The sequence below is a fragment of the Phyllobates terribilis genome, unplaced genomic scaffold, assembly GCF_046119375.1.
Source record: "Phyllobates terribilis strain yellow unplaced genomic scaffold, ASM4611937v1 Scaffold_4__5_contigs__length_816908805, whole genome shotgun sequence".
Classification (NCBI taxonomy): domain Eukaryota; kingdom Metazoa; phylum Chordata; class Amphibia; order Anura; family Dendrobatidae; genus Phyllobates; species Phyllobates terribilis.
Window position 1 is genome coordinate 52,237,061 of NW_027362764.1, and position 22,185 is coordinate 52,259,245.

Sequence of the window (22,185 nt, forward strand, 5' to 3'; positions counted from 1 at the left end):
TGTGGTGACCATCTATCATCTGTGGTGTGCACGGTGCTGCCTGCTCATCAATAAGGAGGTCCTGTCCTGTGATAGTGTCAGGTATAAGATCCTGGAAAGTCTCAAGTCAGTGTATAAGAAGGACATAAAGATTAACTCAGGTAATGTGAACTGGAGGAACATTCATGTGGCGGGATTTATCAATGTTATCTAATATTATTGTGTAAGTGATGTAACAACACAGTATTTATTTTCTTTAATATTTATTATTTAGTGATTTTAATGTAATTATTCTGTAATATTTGGTTGTCAGTTTTAAATAAAAAGATCATTATAGTAGTTATATTCTTATACATAGGGGCAGTATTATAGTAGTTATATTCTTGTATATAGGGGGCAGTATTATAGTAGTTATGTTCTTGTACATAGGAGCAGTATTATAGTAGTTATATTCTTGTACATAGGAGCAGTATTATAGTAGCTATATTCTTGTACATAGGAGCAGTATTATAGTAGTTAAATTCTTGTACATAGGCACAGTATTATAGTAGTTCTATTCTTGTACATAGGAACAGTATTATAGTAGTTATATTCTTGTACATAGGAGCAGTATTATAGTAGTTATATTCTTGTACATAGGAGCAGTATTATAGTATTTATATTCTTGTACATAGAAGCAGTATTATAGTAGTTATATTCTTGTACATAGAAGCAGTATTTTAGTAGTTATATTCTTGTACATAGGGTGCAGTATTATAGCAGTTATATTCTTGTACATAGGAGCAGTATTATAGTAGTTATATTCTTGTACATAGAAGCAGTATTATAATAGTTATATTCTTGTACATAGGAGCAGTATTATAGTAGTTATATTCTTGTACATAGGGGGCAGTATTATAGTAGTTATATTCTTGTACATATGGAGCAGTGTTATAGTAGTTATACTCTTGTACATAGGGGGCAGTATTATAGTAGTTATATTTTTTGTATATAGGAGCAGTATTATAGTAGTTATATTCTTGTACATGGGGGGCAGTATTATAGTAGTTATATTCTTGTACATAGGAGCAGTATTATAGTAGTTATATTCTTGCACATAGAAGCAGTATTATACTAGTTATATTCTTGTACATAGGTGTAGAATTATAGCAATTATGTTCGTGTACATAGGAGCAGTATTATAGTAGTGATATTCTTGTACATAGGAGCAGTATTATAGTAGTTATATTCTTGTACATAGGGGGCAGTATTATGGTAGTTATATTCTTGTACATAGGAGGCATTATTATAGTAATTATATTCTTGTACATAGGAGCAGTATTATAGTAGTTATATTCTTGGACATAGGGGGCAGTATTATAGTAGTTATATTCTTGTACATAGCAGCAGTATTATAGTAGTTATATTCTTGTACATAGGAGCAGTATTATAGTAGTTATATTCTTGTACATAGGGGGCAGTATTATAGTAGTTATATTCTTGTACATAGGGGGCAGTATTATAGTAGTTATATACTTGTACATAGGGGGCAGTATTATAGTAGTGATATTTAGTGTTGAGCGAACATGCTCGACACTGCTCGGTACTCGCTCGAGCATCACGCTACTCGGGATTTTCGGCGAGCACCGAGCATTTCCGGGTTACTCGGGCGGGAGCTCGGGTCTCCGCCCTGCATGTTTGGCGCTCTTTACAGAGCCAATGAACATGCGGGGATTGCCAGCCAGTCAATGTAATGCTGCAGCCATGTTGGTTGTGGGCATTACAGTGATTGGCTGGCCGCACAGCGTCACCTCGAGTATTTAAAACCGGACGCCGCCATCTTGGACACAGTCGCTCCGGATTAGACAGTGTAGGGACAGCGCTGCTGATTTAGGGAGAGATATAAACTGCGAAATAGTTAGTGTAGGGTCTGTAAAGGCTGCCAGAACAAACAAACAGTCCTTTTCAGGACTAATATCCATCCCAGATACCAGGCAGGCAGGCTGTATAGGAGACACAGTGGTTATACCAGCAAACGCTGCATTACAGTCCTGTGTGCTCCTGTTGCTGAAATTGCTGGACTTAGCACCAAGTGTCGGGGGCCAGGGAAAATCCTTTTTTTTCATCTAAATCCTCCTTTTTTTTCCTCCTTCACACTGTACAAATACCCGTCTTATTAACCTTTTGGTGTGCCCCCCCCCCCCCCAAAAAAAAGCGTGTCTCTGATTTTTCAGACACAAATATAACTGTTGAAAATAGTCTGGTGTAGGCTAGAGAAACAGAAGTGTTGTTTTGCACTTCCACGGTTCAAACCTCTGTATTATCCATTTTGGGCCATTTGTATCTAAAAAAAAACAGTTTGAGTGTGTCGCTCACTGTTCAGCCGCAAATATCTCTATTTAAAAAAGTGTGGCATACTCCAGTAAACAATAACTGTGGTTTTGCCATCCCACGGTAAAAAATCTCTATTATTCAGGTTTTGGTATATTTTCCGTAAAGAAAATCAGTAGTGTCTCCTGACTGTTGTGACACAAAAATATATTTGTTGAAAATAGTCTTGTGTAGGCCCGACATCCCAGTGTGGTTTCGCAGTTCCACGGGTCAAATCGCTGTACTATCCAGTTTTGGGCCTTTGGTATCTAAAAAAAAAAGCAGTTTGAGTGTGTCGCTCACTGTTCAGCTGCAAATATCTCTATTTAAAAAAGTGTGGTATACCCCAGTAAACAATAACTGTGGTTTTGCCATCCCACGGTAAAAAAAATCTCTATTATTCAGCTTTTGGTAGTTTTTTCCGTAAAGAAAAACAGTAGTGTCTCCTGACTGATGTGACACAAAAATATATCTGTTGAAAATAGTCTTGTGTAGGCCCGACATCCCAGTGTGGTTTCGCAGTTCCATGGGTCAAATCGCTGTACTATCCAGTTTTGGGCCTTTGGTATCTAAAAAAAAAGCAGTTTGAGTGTGTCGCTCACTGTTCAGCCGCAAATATCTCTATTTAAAAAAGTGTGGTATACCCCAGTAAACAATAACTGTGGTTTTGCCATCCCACTGTAAAAAATCTCTATTATTCAGCTTTTGGTCGTTTTTTCCGTAAAGAAAAACAGTAGTGTCTCCTGACTGTTGTGACACAAAAATATATCTGTTGAAAATAGTCTTGTGTAGGCCCGACATCCCAGTGTGGTTTCGCAGTTCCACGGGTCAAATCGCTGTACTATCCAGTTTTGGGCCTTTGGTATCTAAAAAAAAAGCAGTTTGAGTGTGTCGCTCACTGTTCAGCCGCAAATATCTCTATTTAAAAAAGTGTGGTATACCCCAGTAAACAATAACTGTGGTTTTGCCATCCCACGGTAAAAAATCTGTGTTCTGTGTTATTCAGCTTTTGGTCGTTTTTTCCGTAAAGAAAAACAGTAGTGTCTCGTGACTGTTGTGACACAAAAATATATCTGTTGAAAATAGTCTTGTGTAGGCCCGACATCCCAGTGTGGTTTCGCAGTTCCACGGGTCAAATCGCTGTACTATCCAGTTTTGGGCCTTTGGTATCTAAAAAAAAAGCAGTTTGAGTGTGTCGCTCACTGTTCAGCCGCAAATATCTCTATTTAAAAAAGTGTGGTATACCCCAGTAAACAATAACTGTGGTTTTGCCATCCCACGGTAAAAAATCTGTGTTATTCAGCTTTTGGTCGTTTTTTCCGTAAAGAAAAACAGTAGTGTCTCCTGACTGTTGTGACACAAAAATATATCTGTTGAAAATAGTCTTGTGTAGGCCCGACATCCCAGTGTGGTTTCGCAGTTCCACGGGTCAAATCGCTGTACTGTCCAGTTTTGGGCCTTTGGTATCTAAAAAAAAAGCAGTTTGAGTGTGTCGCTCACTGTTCAGCCGCAAATATCTCTATTTAAAAAAGTGTGGTATACCCCAGTAAACAATAACTGTGGTTTTGCCATCCCACGGTAAAAAATCTCTATTATTCAGCTTTTGGTAGTTTTTTCCGTAAAGAAAAACAGTAGTGTCTCCTGACTGATGTGACACAAAAATATATCTGTTGAAAATAGTCTTGTGTAGGCCCGACATCCCAGTGTGGTTTCGCAGTTCCACGGGTCAAATCGCTGTACTATCCAGTTTTGGGCCTTTGGTATCTAAAAAAAAGCAGTTTGAGTGTGTCGCTCACTGTTCAGCCGCAAATATCTCTATTTTAAAAAGTGTGGTATACCCCAGTAAACAATAACTGTGGTTTTGCCATCCCACAGTAAAAAATCTCTATTATTCAGCTTTTGGTAGTTTTTTCCGTAAAGAAAAACAGTAGTGTCTCCTGACTGTTATGACACAAAAATATATCTGTTGAAAATAGTCTTGTGTAGGCCCGACATCCCAGTGTGGTTTCGCAGTTCCACGGGTCAAATCGCTGTACTATCCAGTTTTGGGCCTTTGGTATCTAAAAAAAAAGCAGTTTGAGTGTGTCGCTCACTGTTCAGCCGCAAATATCTCTATTTAAAAAAGTGTGGTATACCCCAGTAAACAATAACTGTGGTTTTGCCATCCCACGGTAAAAAATCTCTATTATTCAGCTTTTGGTCGTTTTTTCCGTAAAGAAAAACAGTAGTGTCTCCTGACTGTTGTGACACAAAAATATATCTGTTGAAAATAGTCTTGTGTAGGCCCGACATCCCAGTGTGGTTTCGCAGTTCCACGGGTCAAATCGCTGTACTATCCAGTTTTGGGCCTTTGGTATCTAAAAAAAAAGCAGTTTGAGTGTGTCGCTCACTGTTCAGCCACAAATATCTCTATTTAAAAAAGTGTGGTATACCCCAGTAAACAATAACTGTGGCTTTCCTCTTCCACGGTTCTAATCTACTCTTTATTACTCTTTTTCCATTGATAGTGCAAGTGTAAGCTATTTTACTTAATTTACAATGGGCAAGGCGCGTGGCAAGGGACGTGGAAGTGGACGTTCTGGTGATGGTTCGTGCAGAGGACGGGGCCGTGGCCAACGTGAAAATGTGCCACAACCAACAGCCACATCTTCTCGCTCCCACTTCTTGACCGAATTACTATGGAAGCACAGAACAACACCAGTATTGAGAACTGATCAGTGTGAACAGGTTATTAATTGGATAGCAGATAATACTTCCAGTTACCTGGGCACCACCACCTCCGGTCTGTCTTCCACACGGTCAACTCTTAGTAGCCGTGAGTCTCGACCGCATACTCCTCCTCACCCTGATGCTCCTTCCTCCCACCATGCCGAGTGTCGTCAGACAGCAAGTGATCCCACACTTGGACACTCTGAAGAGCTGTTCACTGGTCCATTTCCATATTTGGGCCCCTCGCCTGATACGCTTGAAGTGGTGGAAGACAAGATCCCATGTTGCGATGCCCAAATATTTGAACAGCCACGGCCACAGGATGTCGACGTTGGCAATCTGTCACAAGAGGTGGACGATGACGAGACACAATTGCCAGGAAGTGAGGAGGAGGATCGTGGTGCGCAAGTGGAAGAGGAGGAGGTGGTGGATGATCTAGTAACTGACCCAACGTGGAAGGAGGACATGCAGAGTGAGGCCAGCAGCACACAGGGGGAGGGAGGCAGAGTACCCCAACAGGCAGGAAGAAGCAGTGTGGTGGCCGCAGACAGAAGGCAGGCAACCGTTCCCCGTAACACCAACACGAGGGACGTTGCCAGTACAAGCGGTAGGTCTTCCAGAGTCTGTAATTTTTTTAAAGACTCTGCTGATAACCCCAAAAAGGCCATATGTTCCACCTGCCATGCCAGCATCAGCAGGGGTGACAAAGCTACCAGCCTGACCACCACCAGCATGATCAGGCACATGGCAGCAAAGCACCCGACTTTGTGGGGCGAAACCCAGGGTCCACAACCAGTGTCAGCGGGTGTCACCACTGCTTCTTCCACTGTTGTGCGTGCGATAGAACACCCTGTTGTGTGTGCAAGGCAATCCCCTGTCAATACTGCATGTAAAGATGCCCCCTCCTCTCAGTCTTCACTTGTTATGGCAGTTTCTCAAGAAACAGCATCAACGTCCACGTCCCACCGCAGCGTTCAATTGTCCATATCCCAGACCTTTGAACGAAAGTGGAAATTCGCAGCTAACGCCCCACAGGCCACAGTCCTAAATTCGCACATTTCACGACTGCTTGCGTTGGAAATGCTGCCTTTTAGGCTGTTGGAGACGGAATCCTTCCGCAATCTTATGGCGGTGGCCGTCCCTCGGTACTCGGTCCCCAGCCGACACTATTTTGCCCGGTGTGCCATCCCCGCACTACACAAGCACATGTCCCAAAGCATCTGCCGTGCCCTCAACAACGCAGTTACTGGGAGAGTCCACCTGACAACGGACACGTGGACAAGTGCTTGTGGCCAGGGACGGTACATCTCTCTGACGGCACACTGGGTAAACATAGTGGAAGCCGGGACCCAGTCGGACCTTGGGACGGAACACATCCTCCCCACACCGAGGATTGCGGACCCTATGTCAGTCAGAGTTGCCCCCACAGTGTACAGCTCCTGCGCATCATCCTCCTCCTCCTCCTCCTCATGTCCAGCCTCCATCTCAGATATCACCACATCAGTTACAAGCTGGAAGCATTGCAGTACTGCCTCCGCCAAGCGGCAACAGGCTGTGCTGAAACTCATAAGCTTAGGTGATAAACCTCACACTGCTTGTGAGTTGTGGACAGCTGTGAAAGAGCAGGCAGTTCTGTGGCTGAGACCGCTGAACCTACATCCCCGCATGGTCGTGTGTGACAATGGCCGTAACCTGGTGGCGGCTCTGAGGCGAGGTGAGATCACACATGTACCATGCCTGGCTCATGTGCTTAACCTTGTGGTTCAGCAGTTTCTTAAATCGTACCCCGAGTTGCCAGATCTGCTCGTGAAAGTACGCCGCCTGTCAGCTCATTTTCGCAAGTCGGCTACAGCTTCCGCCGCCCTTGCTGTGTTGCAGCAGCGTTTGCAGCTTCCGGCACACCGACTGGTGTGTGATGTCCCCACACGTTGGAACTCTACCGTCCACATGTTGCAAAGGATTTGTGAGCAGAAGAGAGCAGTTGTGGAGTACCAGCTGCAACAAGGCCGTCGATATTCAGGTCAGACTCCACACATAAGACCTCAGGAGTGGACCTGGATGTCTGACATATGTACCATCTTGACAAACTTTGAGGAGGCCACCAAGATGATGAGTGGCGATGACGCCATCATTAGTGTCAGCATCCCACTTGTCTGTCTTTTGCAACACTCTCTGCAGAGAATTAAAGAGGAGGCATTGCAGCCAGAGTATGATAAGATGGATCAAGAAGCCATAGCGGGCGATTACACACAGCCCAGCCTCATCTCATCCCAACGTGCATTGAGGGACAATGAGGGAGAGGAGGAGGAGGAGGAGGAGGAGGAAGAACAGGAGCTGCTATCATGCGTTGTAGACAGTAGTACCTGTACAAGTGTCATACCGTCGGTTCAGCGTGGGTGGCCTGAGGACAGGGGGGAGGAGGAAGAGGAGGAGGAGAGCATGGTCAGTCGTCATCTTGGTGAGGACACGGAAATCTTGCCCATTACCAGTCTGGCACGCATGGCTGACTTTATGTTACGCTGCCTTAACCGTGACCCTCGCGTTGTCAAAATGTTGGGTGACAGTCATTACTGGTTGGTGATACTTGTAGACCCCCGCTACAAGAACTTTCACTCTCTTATTCCTGAGGTGGAGAGGTCTACAAAAATGGGGCAGTACCAGAAGGCCCTTGCTACAGAAATCTTAAAAAAATTCCCATCTGAACACGCTAGCGGCAGAGGTCACAGTTTGTTGCCCAACCAAGGCGTACAGGCGAGAGAGATGCAACTCCAATCCAGCAGAGGCAGGGGAACACTGTCAACGTTCTGGGACAGTTTTCTGACACCCGCCCAGCTTACAGGCCCTGAGGCACGGGGTACTCTAACAAGGAGTGGAAAGTTTCAAAAGATGGTGAGGGAGTACCTTGCCGACCGTACCAGCGTCCTCCGTGATTCCTCTGTGCCTTTTAATTATTGGGTATCCAAGCTGGACACTTGGAATGAACTCGCTCTGTACGCCTTGGAGGTCCTGGCCTGCCCTGCAGCTAGCGTGTTATCGGAGCGCGTTTTTAGTGCCGCTGGGGGAATTATAACTGATAAGCGCACTCGCCTGTCAACTGACAATGCTGACAAGCTGACCCTTATCAAAATGAACAAGGGCTGGATTGGGCCAGACTTCTCATCATCACCAAATGACAGCAGAGTAACATAAAGTCAAATCCACTGTGTTATTTAAGGAGGTGTATTCACATGCACCGCTTCACACCCACACATGGGTATACGCTTCCTCGTTTCGGCTGTTTTATCTTCTTCTCCTTATCCTCAGCCTCCAGCACCACTATACCACCAGGGTGCCAGCATTGCAAGTTCCTCCGTCCTTATTTTTGGCAGCTTTTGCTTGCAAGGCATAAGCAAATACAATGGGACACCCACTCCCCAATAATGGGACTTATGTTTGTAATATGCTGTACTGCGTGGCTCTTGTAAGAGGCATTGCAAGTTGCTCCGTCCTAATTTTTGGCAGCTTTTGCTTGGAAAGCATAAGCAAATACCATGGGACACCCACTCCCCAATAATGGGACTTATGTTTGTAATATGCTGTACTGCATGGCTCTTGTAAGGGGCATTGCAAGTTGCTCCGTCCTAATTTTTGGCAGCTTTTGCTTGCAAGGCATAAGCAAATACTATGGGACACCCACTCCCCAATAATGGGACTAATGTTTGTAATATGCTGTACTGCATGGCTCTTGTAAGGGGCATTGCAAGTTGCTCCGTCCTAATTTTTGGCAGCTTTTGCTTGGAAAGCATAAGCAAATACCATGGGACACCCACTCCCCAATAATGGGACTTATGTTTGTAATATGCTGTACTGCATGGCTCTTGTAAGGGGCATTGCAAGTTGCTCCGTCCTAATTTTTGGCAGCTTTTGCTTGCAAGGCATAAGCAAATACTATGGGACACCCACTCCCCAATAATGGGACTAATGTTTGTAATATGCTGTACCGCATGGCTCTTGTAAGGGGCATTGCAAGTTGCTCCGTCCTAATTTTTGGCAGCTTTTGCTTAGAAAGCATAAGCAAATACTATGGGACACCCACTCCCCAATAATGGGACTTATGTTTGTAATATGCTGTACTGCATGGCTCTTGTAAGGGGCATTGCAAGTTGCTCCGTCCTAATTTTTGGCAGCTTTTGCTTGGAAAGCATAAGCAAATACTATGGGAGACCCACTCCCCAATAATGGGACTTATGATTGTAATATGCTGTACTGCATGGCTCTTGTAAGGGGCATTGCAATTTGCTCCGTCCTAATTTTTGGCAGCTTTTGCTTGCAAGGCATAAGCAAATACTATGGGACACCCACTCCCCAATAAAGGGACTTATGTTTGTAATATGCTGTACTGCATGGCTCTTGTAAGGGGCATTGCAAGCTGCTCCGTCCTAATTTTTGGCAGCTTTTGATTGCAAGGCATAAGCAAATACTATGGGAGACCCACTCCCCAATAATGGGACTTATGTTTGTAATATGCTGTACTGCATGGCTCTTGTAAGGGGCATTGCAAGTTGCTCCGTCCTAATTTTTGGCAGCTTTTGCTTGGAAAGCATAAGCAAATACTATGGGACACCCACTCCCCAATAATGGGACTTATGTTTGTAATATGCTGTACTGCATGGCTCTTGTAAGGGGCATTGCAAGTTGCTCCGTCCTAATTTTTGGCAGCTTTTGCTTGCAAGGCATAAGCAAATACTATGGGACACCCACTCCCCAATAATGGGACTTATGTTTGTAATATGCTGTACTGCATGGCTCTTGTAAGGGGCATTGCAAGTTGCTCCATCCTAATTTTTGGCAGCTTTTGCTTGCAAGGCATAAGCAAATACTATGGGACACCCACTCCCCAATAATGGGACTTATGTTTGTAATATGCTGTACTACATGTGACGCGCCCCCTGGGCCGTGTGTACACGTGTGTGGGATACCCGGTGCCGGGTCTCTGGGGTCTGTAGTCTCCGTGGCGATGACCTGGTCCCGTGGCTCAGGCTGGTCAAACCAGTGGCAGTCTTTCTTAGGTTTTGAGGTTAATTGTCCGACTGCGCCACCCGTGGATTGCGGTCAGGGAGTACCACCGCTGCGAGGCAGACCGCTGAGGCTGGTGTTGTGTGCACAGCAGAGAATGGGATAACTCCCCACGGGAGGAGTATAGCCTCAGGGCAGTGAGTGTGGATGATGGGGGTGATGGTGCACGAGCGCAGCAGGAACGACTGAGTCTTTGCAGTGCAGTTCAGGGTCTTTACTGATGATTATAAGGTAGACCCTCCCGGGAGTACTGGCTAGCATAAGAGGCCTGGTCAGTCTGTGAGCAAGCAGGAGTTCCCCTGGCCAGGTGGAGTTGTAGGCCTCCCCGTCTGTCTGCACTCTTCCTGGCTACCTTGCTGTAAGCGGGTAGAAGTAGCCCACGTCCCTGAGTGTACCGTGTAGTGCTCAACCGTATGGCTGGTGACTTGGGGCCTTCTGTTAGCCTCCGCTCCACGACGGCGGTGCTGGCCCCTTGCTTGTGACTGAGCCTCCGGGCTTCTATGGCCAGAGGACCTGAAATCCCCTGCCGGCTGGTTTCTGCTGCTGGATATATAAGTCCTCACAGCCTCGGACTCCTGTGTCCGGTTCCTATTGTCTTCTGCCAGGGCGAGCTCTGCTCAGCTTCCAGCCCCTGGTCTTTAGCTCCTAACTCTTACAGAGCTCCTTGCTGTTACTTTCCCTTGCTCTCACTCTGACTCTGACTGTTCTCTGTTCTCTGACTCACTCAACCCCGCCCCAGATCCAGTTTATAAGGGCAGAATTCTCCCCTCCCAGGACTGGGGCAGGAGGATGTTGTATGTTTAAGGGATCCTGACCAGGAAACCTCCCACTTGCTCTCCGACGTAATATCTCTATTACTGTGGTGACCAGACCCCTGGGGTGCCACACATGGCTCTTGTAAGGGGCATTGCAGTACCTCATAATTTTTGGAAAGCCTTCCATTCACTGCTTAGGCCAACAATGCACAGGAGACCCAGTTGCTATAAATGGAAAAAAAGGTTTAGTTAACGCCCTCTGACCTCCATGTCATTTCCAAGGGGCATTGGAGTGCCTCGAAATTTTTTGTAGGCATTGCACTCACTGTATGCCCTATAACTGTGTAGTCGAACCGCTCCTTTTGTTACAGAAACATATCCTACAAGACATATCTGGTTGACTGGCCTGATATTGATGTGAATGGTACCTGTTCCTCCTGCTCTTTCTCCTTTGCCACCACCTCATCCATCATTTATAAACGAAGCTTTGTTTTAACGGGAGTCATAGAACTTGGATAGTAGCAGGAAAACATCCAGCAATCCTCAGAGGGTGTAGGATATGCGCCAAAACGCTGACCACCTCAGGCCTAGCCGCTACTACATACATGCGCTTGCATTACAACAAAACAAAGCAGATGCTAACTTCTATCATCCTCATCATGCTCCTCACCTTGGCACTCTCAACTCCCCTGATGGAGAAGCCAGGGCCCACCGGAGGAGTCTGATAGTCCGGTGGGCTCGGCCAATGCTGCCCTAAAGCAGGCCAGGCTAAGAAAAGTGTGGGAAAGGTTACCGGGACAAATAGGGGTGGCTGGGGACAGAGTATGGACACCCGGCCACCCCCTGGAGGCTGGGGAGCAAGCGGGGACACCCGGCCACCAGGCGGCTGGGGACTGAGTATGGATACTAGGCCGCCGACACAGCCATGGCGTGGTGGCCAGATTCCGCCTCCACATGCCTAAAAGGCCCAATTTAAAGTGCAAGCAAGCAAGCAGTATGGTATTGCAGCCTGGGGGTGGGTGGGTGGCAGGCTGCATACTTGCACTTGCATTGCAAGGAATGGGAGAGGTACAATTGAACACTGCCCCGGGACAAGGACTTGAATGGGGATAGTTGCAAGTCTGCCACGACAGGTGCAAGGTGGGAGGCATCTTCGCATGTACCATGAACAGGGGTTTGGCATGCACACACTACAGCGGAATAGGCTCTCCTTCCCACTAAATGCACTGGGGAGGGCACAGGTAATGTTTTGGTATACGCGCTTAATCTTATGTATAAGGCACACCAGGACAAATAGGGGCGGCTGGGGACTGAGTATGGATACCTCGCTGCCGAAGCAGCCATGAGGTAGTGGCCAGCTTTGGCCTCCTCCAAACTAAAAGGCCCCATTTCAACTGCAAGCTAGCAGTATGGAATTGCAGTCTGGGGGTGGGTGGGTGGCAGGCTGCACACTTACACTTGCATTAAAAGAAAACATAGCAGATGCTAACTTCTGTCATCATCATCATGCTCCTCACCTTGGCACTCTCAACTCCACCGATGGAGAAGTCAGGGCCCACCGGAGGAGTCTGGTTCTCTGGTGGGCTCGTCCAATGCTGCCTAAAGTAGGCCGGGCTAAGAAAAGTGTGTGGGGGGATGTTCCAAGGAGAAATAGGGGCGGCTGGGGACCGTTTATGGATACCCGGCTGCCCCCAGGCGGCTGGGGACCTTGTGTGGACACCCGGCCGAAGGGCGGCTGGGGACCGAGTATGGACACCCGGCCGCCGGGCAGCTGGGGACAGAGTATGGATTCCAGGCCGCCAACACAGCCATGACGTGGTGGCCAGATTCCGCCTCCACATGCCTAAAAGGCCCAATTTCAAGTTCAAGCAAGCAAGCAGTATGGTATTTCAGCCTGGGGGTGGGTGGGTGGCAGGCTGCATACTTGCGCTTGCATTGCAAGGAATGGGGGAGGTACAATTGAACACAGCCCTGGGACTAGAACTTGCATGGGGATAGTTGCAAGTCTGCATCTTCTGATGCGGCAAGGATCACTTATGATGGGCACACTTTTAGACAGTGACCTGGGAGTCAGAGATGCTGTTCCCATGTCTTTTCAGCACTTTATGCATGTGTCACACAGCACATGGCCAGATAAGGTTGTAAAATGTTAAAATGACATTTCCCGGTGAACGCATTTGTCATAGTTGAAAGCAATACAAAAGTGCAAAAACGCATAAAAAATGCTACTTGTGAACATAGCCGAAGGTGTGGAGGAGTATTTTTGTTTTTGGTCATTTATTTTAACTTATACACAAGTCTTTTCCCTGGAAAGGATGTTCCTTAACATATTTCACAGGAAAAAAGTTTCACTTTCATTTTTGAACGTTTTATTGTGAGCCCGTAAAAGTGGCTTAATACTTCTGACCACGTTGTTGACAGCAGTGACCTGGGGGTCAGAAATGCTTCCTGGGGCGATCCCCATGCTGTCCCCATGTCATTTGAGCACTGTCACTATCGTTTTGGGCACTTGTTAGGCTTTTAAAAGACTGCCGGGGGTGCCACCGCAAAAATGCTCGAGTCTCCCATAGACTAACATTGGGCTCGTTGCTCGGGTCGAGCTCCCGAGTATCACAGTGAGCTCGGCCCGAGCTTCGAGCACCCGAGCATTTTAGTGCTCGCTCAACACTAGTGATATTCTTGTACATAGGAGCAGTATTATAGTAGTTATATTCTTGTACATAGGGGCAGTATTATAGTAGTTATATTCTTGTACATAGGAGGCAGTATTATAGAAGTTATATTCTTGTACATAGGAGCAGTATTATAGTAGCTATATTCTTGTACATAGGGGGCAGTATTATAGTAGTTATATTCTTGTACATAGGGGGCAGTGTTATAGTAGTTATATTCTTGCACATAGAAGCAGTATTATACTAGTTATATTCTTGCATATAGGGGCAGTATTATACTAGTTATATTCTTGTACATAGGGGCAGTATTATAGTAGTTATATTCTTGTACATAGGAGCAGTATTATAGTAGTTATATTCTTGTACATAGGGGCAGTATTTTAGTAGTTATATTCTTGTACATAGGGGTAGTATTATAGCAATTATGTTCTTGTACATAGGAGCAGTATTATAGTAGTTATACTCTTGTACACAGTACTTCAACTTTGATATACAGTAAGGTTTTTAATATAGACAGTATAGGTACCGTCCCAATTTAGGGTCACCTTGCCGCTGGTGGGACGGCTTGTATACTTTTTTTGATCAAAAATAGTTCACTAAGTACCCTATATTTATTATGCAACTTTGCTTTACATTTATATATAATGATGTTAGGGTATGAGATATATTTTTTGTCTTTTGTAGGTTTTGCTTCTTTTTGCTAGTGTGAACATGCTCCTATTTCTTGCATGTCTACCATCTTAGACCTCAGTTCACATTGCTTGGTTTTTTGTCTTGTTTGCATTCTGTGCAATTTAAGGGTGTGGCATCCCCTTTGTTGAGCTGATTAGTATATATGTAGCTTACCACGGGCCTAGGTGGTCTGGAGTTGGGACCCGGTCCTATTTGTCTACCCTTTTATATGCATTACTTCAACTTTGATATACAGTAAGGTTTTTAATATAGACAGTATAGGTACCGTCCCAATTTAGGGTCACCTTGCCGCTGGTGGGACAGCTTGTATACTTTTTTTGATCAAAAATAGTTCACTAAGTACCCTATATTTATTATGCAACTTTGCTTTACATTTATATATAATGATGGTAGGGTATGAGATATATTTTTTGTCTTTTGTAGGTTTTGCTTCTTGTACACAGGGGGCAGTATTATAGTAGTTATATTCTTGTACATGGGAGGCATTATTATAGTAATTATATTCTTGTACATAGGGAGCAGTATTATAGTAGTTATATTCTTGTACATAGGGGGCAGTATTATAGTAGTGATATTCTTGTACATAGGGGGCAGTATTATAGTAGTTATATTCTTGTACATAGGAGCAGTACTATAGTAGTTATATTCTTGTACATAGGAGCAGTATTATAGTAGTTATATTCTTGTACATAGGGGCAGTATTATAGTAGTTATATTCTTGTACATAGGGGTAGTATTATAGCAATTATTTTCTTGTACATAGGAGCAGTATTATAGTAGTTATATTCTTGCACATAGGGGCAGTATAATAGTAGTTATATTCTTGTACATAGGGGCAGTATAATAATAGTTATATTCTTGAACATACGGGGCAGTATAATAGTAGTTATATTTTTGTATATAGGAGTAGTATTATAGTAGCTATATTCTTGTACATAGGAGCAGTATTATAGTAGTGGTATTCTTGTACATAGGAGCAGTATTATAGTAGTCATATTTTTGTACATAGGGGCAGTATTATAGTAGTTATATTCTTGTACATAGGGGGCAGTACTATAGTAGTTATATTCCTGTACATAGGAGCAGTACTATAGTAGTTATATTCTTGTACATAGGAGCAGTATTATAGTAGTTATATTCTTGTACATAGGGGCAGTATTATAGTAGTTATATTCTTGTACATAGGGGACAGTATTATAGTAGTTATATTTTTGTATATAGGAGCAGTATTATAGTAGTTATATTCTTGTACATAGGGGCAGTATTATAGTTGTTATATTCTTGTACATAGGGGGCAGTGTTATAGTAGTTATATTCTTGCACATAGAAGCAGCTTTATACTAGTTATATTCTTGTACATAGAGGCAGTATTATACTAGTTATATTCTTGTACATGGGAGCAGTATTATAGCAGTTATTTTCTAGTATATAGAGGCAGTAGTATAGTAGTTATATTCTTGTACATAGGAGCAGTATTATAGTAGTTATATTCTTGTACATAGGGGCTGTATAATAGTAGTTATATTCTTGTACATAGGGGTAGTATTATATCAATTATGTTCTTGTACATAGGAGCAGTATTATAGTAGTAATATTCTTGTACATAGGGGCTGTATAATAGTAGTTATATTCTTGTACATAGGGGCAGTATAATAGTAGTTATATTCTTGTACATAGGGGGCAGTATAATAGTAGTTATATTCTTGTGCATAGGGGCAGTATAATAGTAGTTATATTCTTGTACATAGGGGTAGTATTATAGCAATTATGTTCTTGTACATAGGGGGCAGTATTATAGTAGTTGTATTATTGTAAATAGGGGCAGTATTATAGTAGTTATATTCTTGTACGTAGGAGCAGTATTATAGTAGTTATATTCTTGTACATAGGAGCAGTATTATAGTAGTTATATTTTTGTATATAGGAGTAGTATTATAGTAGTTATATTCTTGTACATAGGGGGCAGTGTTATAGTAGTTATATTCTTGCACATAGAAGCAGTATTACACTAGTTATATTCTTGTACATAGGGGCAGTATTATAGTAGTTATATTCTTGTACATAGGAGCAGTATTATAGTAGTTATATTCTTTTACATAGGGGGCAGTATTATAGTAGTTATATTCTTGTACATAGGAGCAGTATTATAGTAGTTATATTCTTGTACATAGGGGGCAGTATTATAGTAGTTATATTCTTGTACATTGGGGAAGTATTATAGTAGTTATATTCTTGTACATAGGAGCAGTATTATAGTAGTTATATTCTTGTATATAGAGGCAGTAGTATAGTAGTTATATTCTTGTACATAGAAGCAGTATTATAGTAGTTATATTCTGGTATATAGAGGCAGTATTATGGTAGTTATATTCTTGTACATAGGAGCAGTATTATAGTAGTTATAGTCTTGTACATAGGGAGCAGTATTATAGTAGTTATATTCTTGTACATGGGGCAGTATTATAGTAGTTATATTCTTGTACATAGGGGTAGTATTATAGCAATTATGTTCTTGTACATAGGGGCAGTATTATAGTAGTTATATTCTTGTAATTGGGGTGCATTATACTTTATGGATGATTTTGGGGGTGTATTATACTTTATACTTTATAGATGACTATGGTGGGTGCATTATATTTTATGGATAACTATAGGAGTGCATTATACTTTATGGATGACTATGAAGGTGCATTATACTATATGCAGGACTATGGGGGTGCATTATATTTTAACCCTAGAACGCATACTGGGGCCTCGCAGGCCCGCCCTGTTAATTGTTTTCTATTTTCTGCAAGATTACTTTAGTTAGAATTTTGAAACTCTAGGTATTCCTCAGGTATATAGTTGTTTGTCATTTTTGTTTGAGTTATTCCATGTTATTTGCACACGGGCCTAAAAGGCCCCAGGTATGTGAAAGTGTAGCTTTTTATGGTCATGCGTTCTAGGGTTAAGGATGACTATGGGGTGAATTATACTTTATGGATGACTATGGGGTGAATTATACTTTATGGATGACTAGGGGGGTGCTTTATACTTTATGGATGACTATGGGGGTGCTTTATACTTTATGGATGACTAGGGGGTGCTTTATACTTTATGGATGACTATGGGGGTGCTTTATACTTTATGGATGACTATGGGTTGTGCATTATACTTTACGGATGACTAGGGAATGCATTATACTTTGTGGATGACTATGGGATGCATTATACTTTATGGATGACTATGGGGTTCATTATACTTTGAGGACTGTGGGCTGTCCACTATATTATATGAAGGATATGGGCTGTGTATTATACTATATGGAGTACTGTGGGGAATGCATTATACTACATGGAGGACTATGGGCTGTGCAGTTTATCATATGGAGGACTATGGGATGCATTATACTATAAGGAGGGAGTGCATTATACTTCTTCTATGGAGCCCCATAACTTCTATGTTCGCCCCTGGTGAGTATAATGGTTTATTTTCTTCTATACATTAAAGAACAGAGGCAGAAAGGGGAACATACAGTATATACCAGGATGGAGGGTGCATATATATGTATATATATTATTCAGGATGGGGGAGGTCCCGGTACAAATCTTGCACTGGGGACCATCAGATTCTAGTTAACCCACTGAACTTACTGATGGAGAGAAGTATTAATAAGACTTACAGTGAGATCTGGAATAGTAAAAACATTATTCCCCCAAAGCTTCCCATAGTGTTTTTCCATGTAACCAATATAAATACTTTTATGCCCCAAAATGACAAAAGTTTTCTTGGAGTGATACCTTTATTGGCTGACCAGAAAAATTACCGTATTTTTCGGACGACAAGACGCACTTTTTTCCCCCCAAATTTGGGAGGAAAATGGGGGGTGCGTCTTATGGTCCGAACGTTACCTGTGGTGGTGGTGAAGCGGGATCGCAGGGCCCTCCCTCCTTCAGGAACGCGATGGTGATGGCGGCGGCAGCGGCAGCAGAGGTGAGGCAGAGCGGCTGGGGCTGGGCCCTGTGCCTGGCCAGTACTGGGGCCGGTGTCGGGCTGTGAGCGGCGTTGGGCGGCAAAGCAGAGCGGCATGAGCAGCCATCTTCCTAGAGTTGTGATCTACAGGAAAATGGCAGCCCAGGCCGGCGCATGAGCAGACAGGGAACTCCGGTGGCCATTTTCCTGTAGATCGCAGCTCTAGGAAGATGGCCACTCTGCTTCGCCGCCCGATGCCGCTCACAGCCCAGCACCAGCCTCAGCCGCAGGCCCCGGCCTCAGCTACAGTCCTCGGCATCAGCCACAGGCCCCAGCCCAGGAAAATGCCAGGCTAAGGGCCCCAGCCAGGCACAGGCTCCACAGCATCTCACCTCTTCTGCTGCAGCTGCCGGATTCCTGAGGGACCCTGCCTCCTGTGACCCTCGCTCCACCCCCCCCAAGTAAGATACCATACCTATTGAAACTATAAGATGGATCCCCATCTTCTAAAAAAATTTTTTTTTCTAATTTCCACCTCAAAATTTGGGGTGAGTCTTATAGTCCGAAAAATACTGTATATTTGCAAGCTTTCAGAGCACAGAGGCTCCTTCTTCAGGTCTTCAATTCTAGAATGTTTTTGTCATTTTTCGGCATAAAAGTATTTACATAATTTTTTTCTGGCTAACACAGTACCACAATATAATTTTTTATTGCACATCCATGTAACTAAAGATTTTATTTTTTTTTTTTTAGAGAGATTATATCAGGCGCTTTTGTCAGAAGGGACATTCACATCTGGGTCACTGTATAAATGATGCGCAATGATAGTGGTTATAATATTAAACACAAACATAATAAAACTAGTGAAAGAACAGTACAACACCTCCCCCTGGTGGATGAATGGAGAAATAGACCTCGAAATCTCATACACTACTTAACATTGCGTTGTGAACATTTAGTGACAGCTGATCTGAGGGGTGCCAGGACTCAGACCCCCTCTGATTGAATATTGATGGCATAGATTAAAGATAGGCCATGAATATTAAAGTCACGTGGCAGGAAATTGCAGCAGCCTGAGCTTCTTGTGAGACAGTAGATAGATTTCCGTCTACCACAGACTCCCAGCAGACAATGCCGCTCAGCTGGAGTCACTGGTCAGACCAGCCATCACTGAAGAAACTGCAGGTATAGTAACACTGCTGCCTGTCTTGGCCTCCCCATTCCTACATATACTGTACACAGGGGAGGTCTCTCAGAGTCGCACATACTGCATATATTTTATATATATATGCATGCTCCCCCCGCAGCTTCCTAATTTATCTCAGACCCCTGTACCTGCTGTTCTATATGCTCCTGCAAGATGGAAAACCAGGACTTCTTTGTGGAGCTCAATCCATCGCTGAACGCTTCCTTGGGTCTCCACAGAATGTCTTTGGGGATGAGGTCGGAGCTCTCGAAGGCTTCTCTCAGGAGGTATTTTTCGACGCCATTCTGTGCAGAATAATAAACTATAGTCAGAATGTGGCCCCATCCGAGGGCAACAAGTACAATGTACATAATAAAGCAGAATACCGCACCTTAGGTACCCGCAGCTCGGGGGGCAGAGAGAGGTAGTATGCAGTAAAGCGGTGATCCAGGAAAGGCACGCGAAGTTCAAGGCTGGCACAAAAAAATTACAGATAATGTTCTGCATAATATCAACGTGCTGCAGAATAGTAATGTGCTGCAGAATAGTAATGTGCTGCAGAATAGTAATGTGCTGCATAATAGCAATGTGCTGCATAATAGCAATGTGCTGCATAATAGTAATGTGCTGCATAATAGCAATGTGCTGGCTGGGAATATGGTGGTTTATTCTTTTTGGTCTTTTACAGGGGACATGGGGTTCAGTGGAATATCTTCTCGTCAGACAGGTGAGTATAAGTTTGCTTTTTTATTTTTCATTTTTCTGATTAAATGACGGGGAGTGTTTATTTCAATAAAGGAGTTTGTGTCATTATTTCAAATACAGGACTTTATTTTGGGTGTTTTTTTATTTACAATATGACTATGGGGTTAGTAATGGGGGCGTCTTATAGACTCCTTTCCATTACTAACCCCTGGGCTTGATGTTAGCTGCCAATACAAAGCTGACATCAACCCCAATACACCACGTGCCACCGCACCAGGACAACTGGGAAGAGACGAGCCTAAGCGCCAGAATTGGCGCATCTTATAGATGCGCCATTTCTGGGGTGGCGGAGAGCTGATGTCTTTAGTCTGTGAGGGGGCCAGGATCCATGGCCCCTTTCTAATATCAGCCCGCAGCTGTCTGCCTAGCCTTTGCTGGTTTATAATTATAGGGGGGACCCCACGTCATTTTTTTTGAGGGGTTCCCCATTTTAATAACCAGTAAAGGCTAAGTATACAGCTGTGAGCTGATATTAATAGCCTGGGAAGCTCCATGGGTATTACCCCCTTCCCAGGCTATAAACATCATCCCCAGCTGTCTGCTTTCCCTCAGCTGGTTATTAAAATTTCTGGGTACCCCACGCCATTTTTTTAAATGCATGAACATTAAACTACACACGCACTGTACTAATTCTATATGTCACTGACATCTTTCTATCTATCTATTCTTTGTATATATCTATTCTATTTTGAAGGGTCGCACTGTGAATTTACTGTACACGGCTGATGATATGTTGGGTTTCCTATGAGATGGGTGCGTAAAACAGACAGCACATGCATGGTCCGAGTGCATGGTTTCTCAGTGCAATCCGAGCTGAAAAAAAATTGCAGATGAGCAGGCAATCATAGAATAACATTAGTCAGAGTGCAATCCGCTTTTTTTATCAGATTGCACTCGTCCGTTTTTCTCGCAGAGGAGTATGAGCCCATAAGGGGATCTTCGATGTGGTCATGAATCAGTACAGAGGAGCTCAGGAGAAAAAAAAAACAGATAGAAGAGTTAAAAACTGTCCTTTAAAATAAGCTCAATGATAGATTTTCAGTTAACTCATTCTGCAGCCAAAAAACAAACGGTGCAAAATTTTTAAATAAACCCAAATACAAAAATTAAAAAGAAAAAAAAGATTGCTTCCAAAAATGCCCTCAATGTGATGCTCACCCATGTGCAGCGGTCGTCCTATCAGCGCGAAGCGCATCGAACAAGTACAGCTCTCGTAGTAAGCGCTCGCTGTCTTCTGCCGCCTCTTCCTTAGAAGGGGCCTGTAAAAAGATTGTAAAGCCCAACCGCATCAGCAGCGAATTCCAGGCATGGGGATATCAATAAAGTGATGGGTATGTAACAATACCCCCGTATATTCCCCTCTGTTCCCGCCATCAATGCTCTGCACAAAGATAATCAATGTTTCGCCATACGGCACAACTCTTATCTCTTTACAAGATTTACAAAGCAGAAAATTGCTGTAATGAAAAATTATAAAAAAAATTCTCTTGATGTAAGAACATTATTCCCACCCAAAACGGGAGGATTATTAACCTTGTGGAAGTAGATGTAGCCCTGGGTGAGCTCGTCGGAGCCTTCCCCGGAAAATATCACCACGCTGTTCGTCGTTTCTCTTATGTACTTGGAAATCAAATACATTCCTGAAAAATATATAAAAAAATATTATTAATATTATTTGTACTCCTTAATATTTTTTTGTAAACTGGCTATCGATGTATGCTGAGAGTTGTAGTCCTGCAGCTCGCTGACCACTACTGTGACCTTTATTGCTTGGGGACCCAGGCAATTCTCAGTCAGAACTTACCCTATAAGCATAGCTTCCAGGGGACAATATGCCGCCATATGGAGGACTGACAGGGGACATGCACACAGCAATGCCACGTGCACGGCGGCGTACGTCCAACTGTGCCAGACCACACAACTCAAAGGGCACAGGAGCCCCGGACCAGGCAGTCTAGATAGCTGTATAAAATTCTTCCCAACACTTCCATTATTTCATTTCACAGAATATCATTATTTTTTTTTATTTTTATTTTTTGCAAAATCGCCGTTTTTCACAATAGCTTATTGA

General features: G+C 43.6%; 1 protein-coding gene across 1 annotated transcript in view; it reads right to left on the reverse strand.

Moving 5' to 3' along the window:
* Positions 1-22,185, reverse strand: part of LOC141264911 (asparagine synthetase [glutamine-hydrolyzing]-like) — a 70,279-nt gene that overhangs the window by 14,235 nt on the left and 33,859 nt on the right. The window contains exons 9-12 of the mRNA XM_073677323.1: positions 21,648-21,754; positions 21,273-21,373; positions 19,741-19,822; positions 19,499-19,654 (exon numbers count right to left, since the gene is read on the reverse strand). Of these exons, the coding sequence (XP_073533424.1) occupies positions 19,499-19,654; positions 19,741-19,822; positions 21,273-21,373; positions 21,648-21,754 (446 nt within the window). The remainder of the gene's footprint in view (positions 1-19,498; positions 19,655-19,740; positions 19,823-21,272; positions 21,374-21,647; positions 21,755-22,185) is intronic.